The following is a 16,686-nucleotide window of genomic DNA, read 5'->3' on the forward strand; positions in this document are numbered from 1 at the left end:
CTCGCCTTCTGATAGGACTGTGCATAAAGAAATTCCCAACTTACCGGAAATAGGTCTTCTGTTTTCTGGACTAAGAGGTGGAATTATTGTATACGTTGTTGATATTGATGACCTGAAAGATGCAGGGAGCTTCACACAGGGAGGTAATGTTGAGCAGATTTATTGAGCAGATTTGGTGCATCATTTGCTGGATCATGAGAAGGCAGTGATGCAATGGTCCCTTCAGCTTTTATTCATGCCTCTGGACTCTTGGGAGCTGTGATATCCAGAACTGAGGGATGAAGGATGGCACAGCCAGGTTCACGAGAGATTCTCTCGGGACTAATTTAGACACCTCAAGGGTTTAGCAAATTAGCCTCATGTTTATAGCAACCCCTCCTGAATTTTCCCCATGGAGTGACTCTAAGACCGATTATGCATGGGGAAGGTAGTCCAGGGTGGTGGCGGCAGGGCTAATCCCGGATTATTCATGACGCTGCTACCAACCCAGCCCTGGCTTGGCGCAGCACCCCGGATAGCCCATGGTATGTGAATGCAGGAACTCCCACATTCCCCGTGATACCGCAGGTGCCATCCACAGACCTATGGTGCCAGCCCTGTGTATAATCAGAAGAGCCGGGCCTTTGGTCCCGCTCCACCCCCTGCAGGGACACCACACACCCCTGTCAGTTCTGCAGAGCCACGGAGCCGTAAAGGCATTCCCCCACCACCATCTTAGTGAGAGAGTAGCATGCTGCCCCCCTGCCATTGTGTAGTGGGGGGCCCTGCCCTTACTCCCCCCCACTGCCATCATCACCACATAGCTCACTGGGCACTTCCAGCCCTGGCATTATGTATGCTCACACAGTACGCCAGGGCAAACTGTGTACACCTGGGGATTCCCAGTGTGGCAGCTGCCATGCATAATCGGTCTAAGAGGCCCACAAGGGATTTGCCACATCCAGAACAAGCATGCAGAGTTGCGCCCCTCTCACGATTCTCTCTTGGAAGACCATGCTCAAGGTCACTGTCATTTGGGTTGAAGAAAACTTCCAGTATTTCCAAAGTCCAAGAAGAAAAACGTCTGACTGAGGATATGTCTTTGATACGATTCAGTAGGTTATGCAGCATCTTGGGAACACCAGAGGAGGAAAACCCCATATCAGCCAACTGGATATTGTAGAGGAAGAAATACATGGTTGACATTGTAGTGGATAAGGAAGGCAATCAGCAGGCTGTCTAGTCAATCCATCAGATATATGAAGAAGAAGATGGGGATAAAGATATGCTCATGCTCTGCCTTGTTGGAGAGACGTTGTAGGATCAATCCCCAAAGCAAAGGGACACACCATGGACATTTGATAAGCCAAGTCGCAACAAATCAGCATCCAGGTATAAAAGACCAAGCCTGGCCCCATGGTCCACCAACCATTGGTTGCCCCACCTAAACACTGGAACTTCATAACCAAAGTCACTGCTACCCACATCCCATTCGAAGAAGGATCTGTCAAGCTGTCAAATAATGGGTGCATTGATTCAGACTATATGCTGTGCCCTGAGATCTATGGAAGTCCTCCAAACCATCTAAACCTTATGCGATACCAATGAGTTGGAACTGTGGCCTGGGAAGGAAGACAAGTTGCCCTAGAAAGGAAGACAAACTGCCCTGAGAATTAGGAGGACTCTGTTGACTTGCTGTTCCACTGCCTATGCAGCTCTCCTGGGCCTAGTCTGCATACAATAGACTTTCAATGTGCTTTCCTGGCTGGATTTTACTGTGCAGAACAGGAAAATCTACTTCTAAAGTGCATTATCTCATGTGTGCAGACTAGGCCCTGGAATCACTGTGCCAGGCCTTTGGGAGAAGGGATAGCCCCACAACAGTCCTTCCCGGAGAGACTGCCTGGTCCTTTTTAACTGGAGGTGCTGGGAATTGAACTTGGGGCCTTCTGCGCACCAAGCATAAGTTCTACCAAGAAGCCATGGTCAGAGTATGATTCCCATCCCCAGGGATTGATCTGGTCTTTTGGGCATCCGCAAATCCCCAGGTAACACAGTAGGACGGGGGAAGTGGTGTTTTCATTACTAGAAAACTCCCTTAAGCCCCCTGGAAAGTACTCTGGAGAACAGCTGCCACCACCCAGGACCTCTTGAGAACTTCGACACTGACCTGCTGAGAAGGTGATGCTAGAGCAATAACAAAATGACTTGTAACCAATCCAGTAGCACCTGTGCAGTCTAGGACATGGGGAAGAGAGTAAGAGAAGTATTGCATGGAAATAGATTGTACAAAGAAGCCCCAAAAAAGTATTTATTTTAAAATTTTATTATAAAAGAAAGGGAAGAAGAAAGAATGGTCTGGTTCAAGAAGGGGTTGGGAAACGGTGAATCAAAATACAGAGGAAATCACTCTGCAACAACAGCATAAAGGTATCCAGATGAAAGGCAATACAGTTATGCTAGCTGAGCTAACCATGTTACTTATGCTGAAGCGAGTTCCCCAGATCATGTGGAGAGTTCCTTGGGGTAACAAGAAGTTGCCAAATTTCCTATGGACCCAGTTTCTACTGAAGACAAGGGAAAATCACAGATCTCCAGATATTTATGCTAATTGGAGCTGGACCTCCTTTCAAAGCGTGACAAGTAGATTTTTCCAATCCCACACAATTTTTGTTTGGTTCGGTTCAGGACCGCCCCAGATATCAGAGGTTACTTTTACCCATCAGAGATATATGCAATATCATCCCCCTCCATCAGGCACCTGGTAATGACTCTGAAAGCCCATGACGAACAGATGGTGTGATCCCAAGCAGACTGTCCTTGGTCCAAATGGATGGTCCCATGTGGAATGGAGCTGAATGGGTCACTGAAATGGAATCTCAGTAGGTATGACATCCTGGGCTCTCTACATGGTACTCTTCAGACAAAAAGACACTGTCACATATGTTAAGTAATGCCATTTCAATCCACCCCAGTGACCGTTTGGAGGTGGATTTTGCCATTTCGCACAATAAAATCCAGTTGCCAAGTGCATTGAAAATACATTGTTCAATGTTTGTAAAAAAGCTTATAGAAACTATGAGCAACCAGCAACAAATGAGCTTCAAGAATACTTAATAGCAGACATTGCAATCTGGCTGTGGCAGCAGAAGATGGAACCATGTAGGTACGGAACTCAGACTGAATCAACATATCCCCTGCCTTTGGTGCTTCCTGGTGACTCCCACCAGGAGGACAGTATTGTGGTCCCTGTTCAATGGCAGTAGCTCCTTCCAACAAGTCACATAAGCAGTACCACTACCCACTAGCTCACTGATGTTAGACATTGCATGTAGACCACCAACAGCCTACACTTGATCATGTTCAGGAGTGGCCAAACTGTGGCTCTCCAGATATCCATGGACTAAAATTCCCGTGAACCCCTGCCAGCATGAGTTATCAGGGGTTCATAGGGATTGTAGTCCATGGACATCTGGATAGCCTCAGTTTGGCCACCCCTGTGGCTTATTCCACACACATTGGATAATGCATTTTCAATGTACTTTAGAAGTGCATTTTCCCATTTTGCACTGGTCAATCCAGCTTCCAAAGCACATTGAAAGTTCATCATCCAACAAGTGTGGAATTAGCCTGAGTTGCTTGGTTTCAGGTGATCACGAGACACTTTTTGAGAGACTGCTGGATCTCGCTGTTCCTCAGGCTGTAGATGAAGGGGTTGAGCATGGGGGTCACAGCTGTGTAGGCTATAGAAATCACCCGAACCTTGGTGCCAGAGTACGTGGAAGTGGGACGGGCGTATATAGCAATCACAGACCCGAAAAACAGAACCACTGTGGTGAGGTGGGCGCCGCAAGTGGAAAAGGCTTTACGCTTCCCAGCTGTTGATGGGATCTTGAGAACCTTGTCGAAAATGAGGGCATAGGAGAGGATGATGACAGCAAAGGGACCCACCATGGCCGCTGTCGCCTCGGTGAGGGTTGTCATCTGAATTGCTGAGGTGTCGGAGGTGGAGAGCTTAATTAAGGCATGGAAGTCACAGAAATAGTGAGGAATCTCCCGGGAGCCACAGAAGGAAAGACAAGACATCATCACAGTGTAGAGCAGGGAGTGGAGAAAACCCAAAAGCCAACAGGTGGAAGCCAAGAGGAAACATTTCCTCTGATTCATCAGAACAGCATAACGCAACGGGTTACAGATGGCCACATATCGGTCGTAGGCCATAGTGGACAGGAGAAAACTCTCAGTGTTTCCGAAGGCCAAGAAGAAGAACATTTGAGACAGGCACCCACCATAGGATATGCTTTTGTGATGAGACACCAGGTTATGCAGCATCTTGGGAAGAGCAGAGGAGGAAAACCCAAAATCAGCCAATGAGAGATGGCTGAGGAAGAAATACATGGGTGTCTGGTAGAGGCGGACATTGGAGTGGATAAGGAGGGCAATCAGCATGTTGCCTAGTAGAACCATCAGATATATGAAGAAGAAGACAGGGATGAATATATGCTCATGTTCAGGATTGTTGGAGAGACCTTGTAGGATGAATCCGCAGCAACAAGTTTCATTGCTCTGAATATCCATGGCTGGGGAGAAGGGCAGAAAGAGATGGTTACAAGTAGGGCCGGGCACAAACCGGTTCATGGGCCAAAATTCAGCACAAACCTGAGCCGGTTCAGAGCCTCCGAACCCGTGTTCGGGGAAGGCACCTTCCTCTACCATTTACTGAACATTTATCCAGTTCAGCTGTTTTGACCATTTAAGCCTAACCACTGAGTAGGGCAGGTCAGCCCATCAGCTGTTAGGATTAACTGGCTATGAGCCATTTAACCCCTCAGTTTCATCCCCTTCCCCCTTTTCCAAATGGATTGGTCAAATGGCTCACACCAATTTCAGTCTAACAGCAGACAGGTACACCCACCCCACTGTTAGACTGAAATGCCTACCATTAAACCAAGAGTCCACCTGCTGTCAGGTTTAAATGGATGCAAGCCATTTAAACCATCCATTTCACTCCCCACCCAACCCGCTTCCAAGCAGGTGGAAGCGAAACCGACCAGTTAAATGGTTTGCATCCATTTCTGCTTAACCGTAGGGCATGTGGGATGGAAAGTTTAAATGGCTGTGAGCAATTTTACCCATTCAGTTTGGTCTGGGTCATTTTTGTTTGGTTCGGTTCAGGGCCACCCTGAACCGGAATTTTCAGGTTCATGCCCGTCCCTAGTTACAGGCCCCATCATTCATGACTCAACTGTCTTATACTATTACATTAGTACATTGTTATCAAAGCTAGTAATTCAGAGGGGAAAATAGATCATGCCCTAACTTAGATGGCCAGACTAGCTTAAATCTTTGTAAATCTCAGTATTTAAGCAAAGTTGGTCCTTGTTAGTACTGAGAAGGGAGAACATTAAGGAAGTCCAGAATTGCTACACAGAAGCTGGATGCAACTAAAAGGGGGGGGGGGTCATAGTCCTGCAGAAAAAGGGCAACCAAAGAGATTGGAACAAATAAAAATAGATTAAACTATAACTATGACCGTAGTACAAAACAACGGTGCTTAGAAATGCTCAGATATGATTAAAAACAACAGTAATGTGGTTCAACATACAATTGCCTAATCCCAGTATCAAGACAAATGTCAGTTTACAAAACACAGGTTTAAAAGTACATATCGTCTCCATATGCAAGAGCCAATACTCAACGTGTTTCACTACAATCAGAGTACTCCATTAATTTAACTATTAAATGTAGGAGACTGACCATACAAAGGATAAACCTGAAATGAGAAAAAAAGAAGTAAAAATAATAATTAACTCAGTGTTTGATAGGAAATAAAATTAATTTCAAAATTTCAGATTTATTAGAAGCAGAAGAAGAAGAGTTGGTTCTTATATGCCGCTTTTCCCTACCCAAAGGAGGCTCAAAGCGGCTTACAGTCGCCTTCCCATTCCTCTCCCCACAACAGACACCCTGTGAGGGAGGTGAGGCTGAGAGAGCCCTGATGTTCCTGCTTGGTCAGAACAGCTTTATTAGTGCCATGGCGAGCCCAAGGTCACCCAGCTGGCTGCATGTGGGGGAGCGCAGAATCGAACCCGGCATGCCAGATTAGAAGTCCACACTCCTAACCGCTACACCAAACTGGCTCTCAAACTGGCTCTCATTAAATATGAATCACTACCTTACTCACACTAAGATGTTGACTCATGGAGTAAGTGGTATCATAGACACGTGCATTTGATTTTGCAAACTCCCCCAATACCAAAAATTACACTTACTGGTATTTTCCAGCATTTTCTATACCAAATACAGATTCTCTAATCTGTTTTCAGCTACTGATCTAGTTAATACTGAAAATTCAGGAATATCAAATATATTCACTTTCTCTATAGGGCCGTTAAAGTCAATCGCAAATCTAACCTCAATCTATTCAGCAGTGTGGTGGGGTTGGAGTTGAGGAAGTAGCACCAAATTTGTAGTGTAGCTGCTGGAGCCTCTCTTCAAAAGAACCCCCAAGTTTCAAAAATATGGAACCAGGGGGTCCAATTCTATCAGCACCCAAAGAAGGCGTTGCAGCCCTTCATTTTTTCCAATGGGGAAAAACAGCTAAGATCAGCAGAATGCCCCGGAAAATCTCTGCAGATAGGGGGAAGGATTTCTGCAAGGGCAGACTATCAGCAGGACCAGCACAATACCGCCCAGCCACACCAGTGTCCCTATGGCCCGGTGCCAAACCCAACAGGACTAAGTTCACATCTGAGACCCTCTGAAGTAGAAACAGAAGGGGGAGCATTTCTGCAGGGACAGTGCAATGTACTAGTGCCCAACGGCAGAACCCAGAGCTACCAGTGTGGTAATGCCGGCTCAATAGGACTGGCTCGTGTCAAGCACAGCACAACAATCCCAGCAAGCACAGCAGAACCAGTGCAATCCTGCCCAGCCGCACAACCCCGGCAGCAGAGCAATGTAAACTCAACAGACCAAACCAATAAAAGTAGCACCTTTAAGACCTACAAAGATTTATTCAAGGCATGAGCTTTCGAGTGCAAGCACTTGATAGTCTGAGGAACGAGTGCTTGCACTCGAAAGCTCACACCTTGAATAAATCTTTGTTGGTCTTAAAGGTGCAACTGGACTCTGATTTTATTGTGCTACTTCAGACCAACACGGCTACTCATTTGAATCAAACCAATGTCAATGATACTGAATTCTGCTGAACTTCCACTGCAAAGATTCACTGGGACATTCTGCTAGTGCTGCCTAGCTGTGTCCCCCTACCCTTAGAAACAATGGAGGATGGGGCCACTTTCTTTAGGTGCCCATAGAACTGGACCCCCTGGCTTGATATTTTCGAAACTTGGTGATTATTTTGAGAAGAGGCTCCATTGGCTATGCTGAGAATTTGGTGTCTCTGCCTCAAACCCCACTTCCACCAGACTATGGAATAAGGCTAGATTTGCCATCAAAATTGGAGAGGAACTAAAGAGCCTGTTGATGCGGGTGAAGGAGGAGAGTGCAAAAGTTGGCTTGAAACTCAACATCAAGAAAACAAAGATCATGGCATCCGGCCCTCTCAATTCCTGGCAAATAGATGGGGAAGAAATGGAGATAGTGACAGATTTTATTTTCCTGGGCTCCAAGATCACTGCAGATGGGCACTGCAGCAAAGAAATTAAAAGACGCTTGCTCCTGGGGAGGAAAGCTGTGGCAAATCTAGACAGCATCCTAAAAAGCAGAGGCATCACCCTGCCAACAAAAGTGCGTTTAGTCAAGGCTATGGTCTTCCCAGTTGCAATGTATGGCTGTGAAAGTTGGACCTAAGGAAGGCAGAGCATCAAAGAATTGAGGCTTTTGAGCTCTGGTGCTGGAGAAGACTCTTGCGAGTCCCTTGGACTGCAAGGCGAACAAACTGGTCAGTCCTAGAGGAGATCACCCTTGACTGCTCCTTAGAAGGCCAGATACAGAAGATGAAACTCAAATACTTTGGCCACCTCATGAGAAGGAAGGACTCTCTGGAGAAGAGCCTAATGCTGGGAGCGATTGAGTGCAAAAGAAGAAGGGGACAATGAGGTGGCTGGATGGAGTCTGTCCATGGGGTCGCAATGGGTTGGACACGACTTCGCAACTAACAACAACAAGATTTGCCATTGACTTGAATTGCCCTAGAGGATACAAGGGAGCCAAATCGGTATTCCCCAATATTGCCAATTCTAAATAGCAATACCAGTATTCAAGTATATCAGCATATATATTTTTGGACCCAATATTCCCAGACATTAAAAATACCAGTATTTATTTTTCTGCACACGTCTAGCATTGACTGAGTTTCAGATGGGTCACGGTTTTATGCTGTAATAGCAACACAGAATTCGAGTCCAGCAGCACCCTAGAAACCACAAAACTTTCCAGAATATAAGTGGGGTTGACTCAGAATTTTTTATACCCAAGAAACCTTCACTGGTCTCTAGTGTGCTATTTTGTTGTAGCACGTGAGATGCTCAAATCGAGAGTAGTGCTGAGTTGGTGACTAGGATTCTTAATCTGGAGGAGGACTTTTTGACTTATAAAAACAGAGAGCCTGGTGCCAAAACAACTAAACCGGTGTATCTCTAGAGAAAGAAGAGTTGGATTTTATACCCCGCTTTTCTCTGCCCAAAGGAGTCCCAAAGCAGCTTACAATCCCCTTCCCTTCCTCTTCCCACAACAGGCACCCTGGAAGGTAGGAAAGGCTGAGAGAGCTCTGACAGGACTGCTCAGTGAGAACAGCACTATCAGGGCTGTGACGAGCCCAAGGTCACCCAGCTGGCTGCTTGTGGAGGAACGGGGGAATCAAACCCGGCTCGCCAGATTAGAAGCCTCTTACCCGCTACACCAGGCTGGCTCACTCATTCATCTTCTCATAGTGACAGAGATAAGGGAGGGGGTGAACTAAATCTGGAGGTCTCCTCGTTAGAATCAGGCTGAGCTAGTCTGTTCCTACCTTCCCCATAGCAGAATGAAATACCACTGGACCAATTTCTGTACTATAGGGTTCTCAGTGAGGCTTGCATTCCTTTCCCGAACCCTTCTAAGTTCGTTCCAGACAAACAGCTCAGGAAGCCCTAACTCTGCTGGGAACAGCACTGGTAAGAGCCGTAGCAGGAAGAGAGCAGATTGGGGCTTGTTACAACTATAAGCTATTGGCATTATTGTTAGGGTCGCTCATATGTTATGGATTGTTTCACGTATTGTTCATACGTTCCATGTAAACCGCCGTGAGCCTCCAGGGTGGGCGGTATATAAATATAATAGAGAGCCAGTTTGGTGCAGTGGTTAGGAGTGCGGACTTCTAATCTGGCATGCCAGGTTCGATCCTGTGCTCCCCCACATGCAGCCAGCTGGGTGACCTTGGGCTCGCCACAGCACTGAGAAAGCTGTTCTGACCGAGCAGGAATATCAGGGCTCTGTCAGCGTCACCCATCTCACAGGGTGCCTGTTGTGGGGAGAGGAAAGGGAAGGTGACTGTGAGCCTCCTTTGGGCAGGGAAAAGCGGCATATAAGAACCAACTCTTCTTCTTCTTCTTCTAAATAAATAAATGAATGAATAAATAAATTTTGGAGAATAATATGAATACTCCCTTGGTAGCAGCTACAGGACTTAGATCTACAGGACTACAGGATGTTGCCATTCTGCTGCATTTCAGGGGGGAAGGCAGTTTCTCCAAACCACACACACACACACACACACTATTTCAGACATCCAGCGTGCTTCCAGCACTCTTCCTTTGGCTCCACTTAGCGGACGAAGCTCCATTTCAAGGAGCAAAGAAAGGTGTAGCAAGAGCAGGATGGTGGGGAAATTGCCTCCCTCGACAACGACGCTGCTCTCGTTACTTGGGCACCAGCCGAGATAGGCAAGGACTTAAAAAAAAAAATGTTCTCAGCTCACCTGGTTAGAAGTCACCAGTGCTGCGGAAACAGGAAGGACGGCATGATTTCCAGATCTTCTGTTCGATACGGAGTCCGAAGGTTAAAGAACGCCTTGAGAGGGGTCGGCAGTGGCTAGCCGTCGGGAGGGAATAGCCCCAGATTCGATCATCAAACATCCATGCCTGAATTACCGAGAGCAGCAAGGCAATTTAGCTAAGTTTAAGAGGTTTGCTGAGGAAGGGAGGACTCTACATCCTACCCAACGTGTGAGTCTTATGCGTGATTACTTAGGTGCAAATCCCATTAGAGTCAATGGGGCTTTGCCCTAAGTAAAACTGCACAGGATCACATGTTCGCACATTTCAAAGGTAATCTTCACCAGAGGTGCCACAAGCACTTGGGTCTTTGTGCCAGAGTTACCAGTCAGTTCTCCCAGATCGAGTGAGTCTAAGAGGCTTAAACTGTCCCATCGTTCCTGGGACTTTCTAGAATGCATACATCTCGTGCCCTGCTTGGTAGACAGAAGAGCAGGCACCCATCTGCCCGTGGAGAAGACAATCCTGGTTGCGTCAACCTGTTTCATTAGGTTGGGAGGTGGACCCCAGAGACAAGAGTTTGCGCAGTTGGGTCCACCTGAGACCAGTTAACCAAAGCCTTCTTCTCTTGTGGCCTACATTTCCCTAGACGGGGCTCAAGGAGCAGAAGGCGATGCAAACTTTTTAATAATTGCAAGGCAGAGATCTGAAGAACATCCCCTCCCAGGCCAAGCTGCTCGCCCTGCCACGACGCCTGTGAAAGGTTCGTTTGACCCCGAAAGGCGTCCCGACCCCCAGGTTGAGAACCACTGACCTAGGAAATGAGAACCTTCAGAATATATCCCCGAACCTTCCCAAGGAAAATGCAACATGGAATTCGACCTTCATCTTACAGCTGTTGTCTTCAGCCTTACCAGAAGTCACTTTTACCTCCCAAGCGGTAACTCAGGAACCACTGCAAGTATATGAAGGGAAGATGACCCTGCCTGTTTTGAAAGAGTCCTCTCCATTACTCTTCACACTGCCCTGCTGCTCTTCTCAGTGTGCATGCAAAGAGCGACAGGAGGCACAGCGCCCTGACACGGTGCACATCAGTAGGAAGTTGTTCCAAAAGGAAATAAAACATGGTCTTCCAATCCAGAACCCAGGACTTTGCAAGCCACCATGGTCCTACCTTTAGGATGCTCTGGGCTGATCCTGCATTGAGCAGGGGGTTGGACTAGATGGCCTGTATGGCCCCTTCCAACTCTGTGATTCTATGATCCTGCATTGAACAGGGGGTTGGACTAGATGGCCTGTATGGCCCCTTCCAACTCTATGATTCTATGATCCTGCGTTGAGCAGGGTGTTGGACTAGATGGCCTGTATGGCCCCTTCCAACTCTATGATTCTATGATCCTGCATTGAACAGGGGGTTGGACTAGATGGCCTGTATGGCCCCTTCCAACTCTATGATTCTATGATCCTGCGTTGAGCAGGGGGTTGGACTAGATGGCCTGTATGGCCCCTTCCAACTCTATGATTCTATGATCCTGCATTGAACAGGGGGTTGGACTAGATGGCCTGTATGGCCCCTTCCAACTCTATGATTCTATGATCCTGCATTGAACAGGGTGTTGGACTAGATGGCCTGTATGGCCCCTTCCAACTCTATGATTCTATGATCCTGCGTTGAGCAGGGTGTTGGACTAGATGGCCTGTATGGCCCCTTCCAACTCTATGATTCTATGATCCTGCATTGAACAGGGGGTTGGACTAGATGGCCTGTATGGCCCCTTCCAACTCTATGATTCTATGATCCTGCGTTGAGCAGGGGGTTGGACTAGATGGCCTGTATGGCCCCTTCCAACTCTATGATTCTATGATCCTGCATTGAACAGGGGGTTGGACTAGATGGCCTGTATGGCCCCTTCCAACTCTATGATTCTGTGATTCTACCATAGCTAGAAATTGGGCCCTCCTCCATGCAGACTTCCACTGAAGCCTGTGCATCAGCAAAAAACTGATATGGTGGGTCCTTTGGGGCAATAACTAGGCCTGTTTTCACGTATAGTTTTTTTCAGCAAATCAGTTCCAGCTGTCGAGTAAACAACAAATCTTCAACTTCACTAGCTTGAAGCAGAAGTGAATGTTTCATGGAACTGAAAGCTGTCAGACAGAATTTTAAACGTGGAATATAATCATTGTCAAACAGTACATTCTTATAATTTTATAAGAATTCTTATCATTTTATAAGAGAGCCAGCTTGGTTTAGTGGTTAGGAATGCGGACTTCTAATCTAGTGAGCTGGGTTTGATTCTGCGCTCCCCCACATGCAGCCAGCTGGGTGACCTTGGGCTCGCCACAGCCCTGATAAAACTGTTCTGATTGTGCAAGAATATCAGGGCTCACTCAGCCTCACCCACCCTACAGGGTGTCTGTTGTGGGGAGAGGAAAGGGAAGGCGACTGTAAGGCACTCTGAGACTCCTTTGGGTAGAGAAAAGTGGCATATAAGAACCAACTCTTCTTCTTCTTCAGTAATATCAGGGCTCTCTCAGCCTCCCCTCCCTCACAGGGGGTCTGTTGTGGGGAGAGGAAAGGAAAGGAAAGGCAAATGTAAGCCACTTTGAGACTCCTTCGGGTAGAGAAAAGAGGCATATATGAACCAACTCTTCTTCATCATCATCATCATTGTAAGGACATAAGAAGAGCTTATCAGACCGGTGATCCATCAAGTCCTGCCTACTGGAGGGCCAGCAACAAGGCAGAGAGGCTGAGCTGTTTCCCACCATGAAACTGACTCATCTAAACTGCCTGTTCTCGTGTCCCTCACTACATCCTCCGGCAGCCTGTTTCACATTTTAATCACTTTCTGTGTGAAGTCATATTTCCTTCTGTTTGACACCCAGCTGCATCTGTTGATGAATGGTCATCTGTCTATATCCCTGGATTCCCTGACCAGATGTCTGGAGGCTGTGACCAACTGGCTCAAGGGGAAGCTAAATCCAGCTAAGATGGAGGTCTTCTGGCTGGGCTGGCATGCCCCAGGTGGGCTGCTACAACTTTCCGGCTCCAGATCTGCCAGGAGCCCAGGGTGTGATTCCGTATACCTCATTATCCTTGAAGTCCTAGGTCATTCTATCACCTCTGCCAGGCACAACAATTAGGACTTTATATGTCTGTGCCCAGCCTAGCCACTGTGATCCATGCAATCATCACCTTCAGACTGGATTACTGTCATTCACTCTATGCAGGGCTGCCCATGAGACTGACCCGGAAATTTGAACTGTTCCAGAATGCAGCTGCACAGGTCCTTAGAGGGTCCTGTTGGGGGAACCATATATGACCTGTCCTTGCTCAGCTGCACCGGCTCTAGATTGAAGGATGGATCAGATTCAACATCTTCGTTCTTACTTTTAGCTCTTACCACCTCTTCCACTATGTCCCCCAGAGCAGGGGTAGTCAACCTGTGGTCCTCCAGATGTCCATGGACTACAGTTCCCATGAGCCCCTGCCAGCAAATGCTGGCAGCCCCAAATTGATCAAACTCGCCTCAACCTAGTGTTGGCCTGGTAAGGTGCTCTACCAACTGAGATCAGAGCCCAATGGGAACTCAGACAATTCCATAGGGCAAGCCAACACAGCTATTCTGCCATGCCTACAGTCGAGGCCTAAAACCATTTGATCTGCTGGCCTTGAGTTAGAACACACTGGCCAACTGGAATGGAATGGACCATCTTTGTAAGCCCTCCCTTTCTCTTCCAATAATAGAAGCGTGGGCAACTGTTCAATATTTGTTTTAATGTTATAATTTAATGAATGCATTTCAATTTACATTTTTATATTGATTTTGTATGTTTTATTCGACTGTAAACGGCCCCGAGTCCCACAAGATAGGGCAGATTGATGATGATGACGATGATGATGACGATGATGATGACGATGATGATGACGATGATGATGATGATGAAGATGGTGGTGGTGGTGGTGGTGGTGGTGGTGGTGGTGGTGATGATGATGAAGATGAAGATGATGGTGGTGATGATGATGATGAAGATGAAGATGAAGATGAAGATGATGGTGGTGGTGGTGGTGGTGGTGATGATGATGATGATGATGATGATGGGGTGACCATAGTATAGATCAACGTTGCCACGGCTTCCCTGAAGGCAAGTGTTCTCAGACTTCAGCATAAATGAGACCAGCCCTTCTCAACTTTCCCACCATTGACAAACCCCTGACACATTCTCCAGGCTTTGAGAAACCCCAGAAATGGCACACTCATACAGAACATGGAAGCATAGCTGCATACATGCCTACCAGAGGCCCTCCCCTTCCCACCATCATGGACCCACGAGGTCCATCATTGGCCACTGGGGGGGTTGACATGACTATATATGGTCATATCACCCCATAAATGTTAAACAATTTTTTTAAACATATTGACAATTAATAAACTGCCACCCATTCGGGCAACCCTTCGGGGGCCATCAAGACACCCCAGGGTTTCATGAAACCGTGCTTGAGAAAGCATGAACTAGACAATGGGGCCATAGAATAATGTGGCTTCAGATGACGCCGAAGCATTTTCTCAGAGCCTGCTGGATCTCGCTGTTCCTCAGGCTGTAGATGAAGGGGTTGAGCATGGGAGTCACAGCTGTGTAGGCCACAGACATCACCCGGACCTTGGTGCCGGAATACGTGGAGGAGGGGCGGACATAGACAGCAATCACAGTCCCGAAGAACAGAACCACCGTGGTGAGGTGGGCGCCGCAGGTGGAAAAGGCTTTATGCTTCCCAGCTGCTGACGGGATCTTGAGAACCTTGGAGAAAATGAGGACATAGGAGAGGATGGTGACCGTGAAGGGTCCCACCATGGTTACTGTCCCCTCAGTGAGGGTTACCATCTGAATTGCTGAATTGTCTGAGCTGGAGAGCTTAATTAAGGCATGGAGGTCACAGAAATAGTGAGGGATCTCCTGGGAGCCACAGTAGGAGAGCCGAGACATCATCACAGTGTAGAGCAGGGAGTGGAGAAACCCCAAAAGCCAACAGCCAGAAGCCAAGAGGAAACAGTTCCTCTGATTCATCAGAACAGTGTAACGCAACGGGTTACAGATGGCCACGTATCGGTCGTAGGCCATAGTGGACAGGAGAAAACTCTCCGTGTTTCCGAAGGCCAAGAAGAAGAACATTTGAGTCAGGCACCCAGTATAGGATATGATTTTGGTACGAGTCAGGAGGTTATACAGCATCTTGGGAACCGTGGAGGAGGAAAACCCCACATCCGCCAAGGAAAGATGGCAGAGGAAGAAATACATGGGAGTCCTGTAGAGGCGGACATGGAAGTGGATAATGAAGAAAATCAGTAGGTTGCCTAGAAGGATCATCAGAAATAGGAAGAAGAAGATGGGGATGAAGAGATGCACGTGTTCTGGCCGGCTGGAGAGACCTTGTAGGATGAATCTGCAGTAACAAGTTTCATTGTTCTGAATAGCCATGGCTGGGAAGAAAGGGGGAAAGAGATGGTTAGAAGCCTCATCATCCATGACTCAACTCTCTTGCCTTCAGAGAACGATCCACTTGCACATTATTACATTTGGACGTGGTTATCAAAGCCAGGGGGAAATGGATCGTGCCCTAACTTGAATGGCCAGACTAGCTCCTCCTTGGTATATCTCGGTATCTAATCAAGGCTGGTCCTTGTTACTACTCAGATCAGAGACCATTGAGTTCACGATTGCTACGCGGAAGCTGGATGCAACCCCCCCCAAAAAGGGAGGGGTGGAATCACAAATCTGCACAAGAAAGGCGATCAAAGAGATTGGAAGAAAGAAATAGCGATTGAACTATATCTATGAACTCAGTGCAAATATACAAAGCAAAGGTATTTAGAAATGCTAACAATTGCTTAAAAACAACAGTCATGTGGTTCAGCATAAAAGTACCTAATTCCATCACTTTGACCATGAATGTCCATTGGGTTTTCTTTCTTGTTCTGCATTGGGTTTCCTCCCTTCAGCACGCAGATTGCTTTCCGATGATTGTTTCCTGTTTTCTTAGAGTGGTTTTGTGCGGTTTTTTTTCCTCCTTGTTTCACTTGTTTGAAGCTGAAGGAAATCCGAAAGCCTACAGATTACCTTGGGATCCCCCTCTGCCCTTTTTTCTACCCCTCAGAGGCCACTTCCCTGCCAAAATGAGGTTGTTCTTCCCACTCTGCCCCTTCCACCATCCTCCCTTCAGCAGTGTACAAGCTTCAATATTGCTTGCTTTTTCTACCCTGTGCATTTTTTGGATTTCTGGACAAGCAGGATTAATCTCGCAATATGAATTTATCATTGAACTTGGATTGTTGAGGGGAAAATTATTGAAAGGGAAAGCTTTAAATTCATTCATTCATTCATTCATTCATTCATTCATTCATTCATTCATTCATTCATTGGATTTATTACCTGCCGCTCTCAATAAAAGTCCTGCGGCGGGTTACAATAACAATAAAAACCCCAAAAACCCCAACATTAAAAATCCAATAATCCATATTAAAATAATACCCCAGCAGCGAGCAAATAAAAAAAGACCCCCCCCCCAGATATCCCCACTGTTTTGCAAAAGGTAGCATTGCCTGCAATTTTTTGGCACTGCATGCTTCGGCTTTCCGAGGAGCCTCTTTGCAAGCTGTGAAGGGGTGGAGGGAGGGAGGGAGGAGGTCCATCAAAGCATCTGACTGAGTACCTCCAATCAAGCCCTGCAGCAAGTGTGGTGGCCACCAATCCCCTCCTGGTATGTATT

The 16,686-nt window shown here is 47.0% G+C and overlaps 2 protein-coding genes across 2 annotated transcripts; both read right to left on the bottom strand.

Annotated features, from left to right (window-relative positions):
- Window positions 1-2,336: 2,336 nt before the first annotated feature.
- Window positions 2,337-10,390, bottom strand: LOC143831442 (olfactory receptor 1L6-like). Its single transcript, XM_077324434.1, has 2 exons — window positions 9,902-10,390; window positions 2,337-4,559 (listed from the first exon to the last, which is right to left on the bottom strand). The coding sequence occupies exon 2, from the start codon at window positions 4,555-4,557 to the stop codon at window positions 3,625-3,627; it is 933 nt and encodes a 310-aa protein (XP_077180549.1). The 5' UTR covers window positions 4,558-4,559; window positions 9,902-10,390; the 3' UTR covers window positions 2,337-3,624.
- Window positions 10,391-14,465: 4,075 nt separating this feature from the next.
- On the bottom strand, window positions 14,466-15,398 carry LOC143831245 (olfactory receptor 1L4-like). The gene has a single exon (XM_077324306.1). It carries the CDS (start codon window positions 15,396-15,398, stop codon window positions 14,466-14,468), a length of 933 nt encoding a protein of 310 aa, XP_077180421.1.
- Window positions 15,399-16,686: the final 1,288 nt, after the last annotated feature.

The sequence above is a fragment of the Paroedura picta genome, chromosome 3 (assembly GCF_049243985.1).
Source record: "Paroedura picta isolate Pp20150507F chromosome 3, Ppicta_v3.0, whole genome shotgun sequence".
Lineage (NCBI taxonomy): Eukaryota > Metazoa > Chordata > Lepidosauria > Squamata > Gekkonidae > Paroedura > Paroedura picta.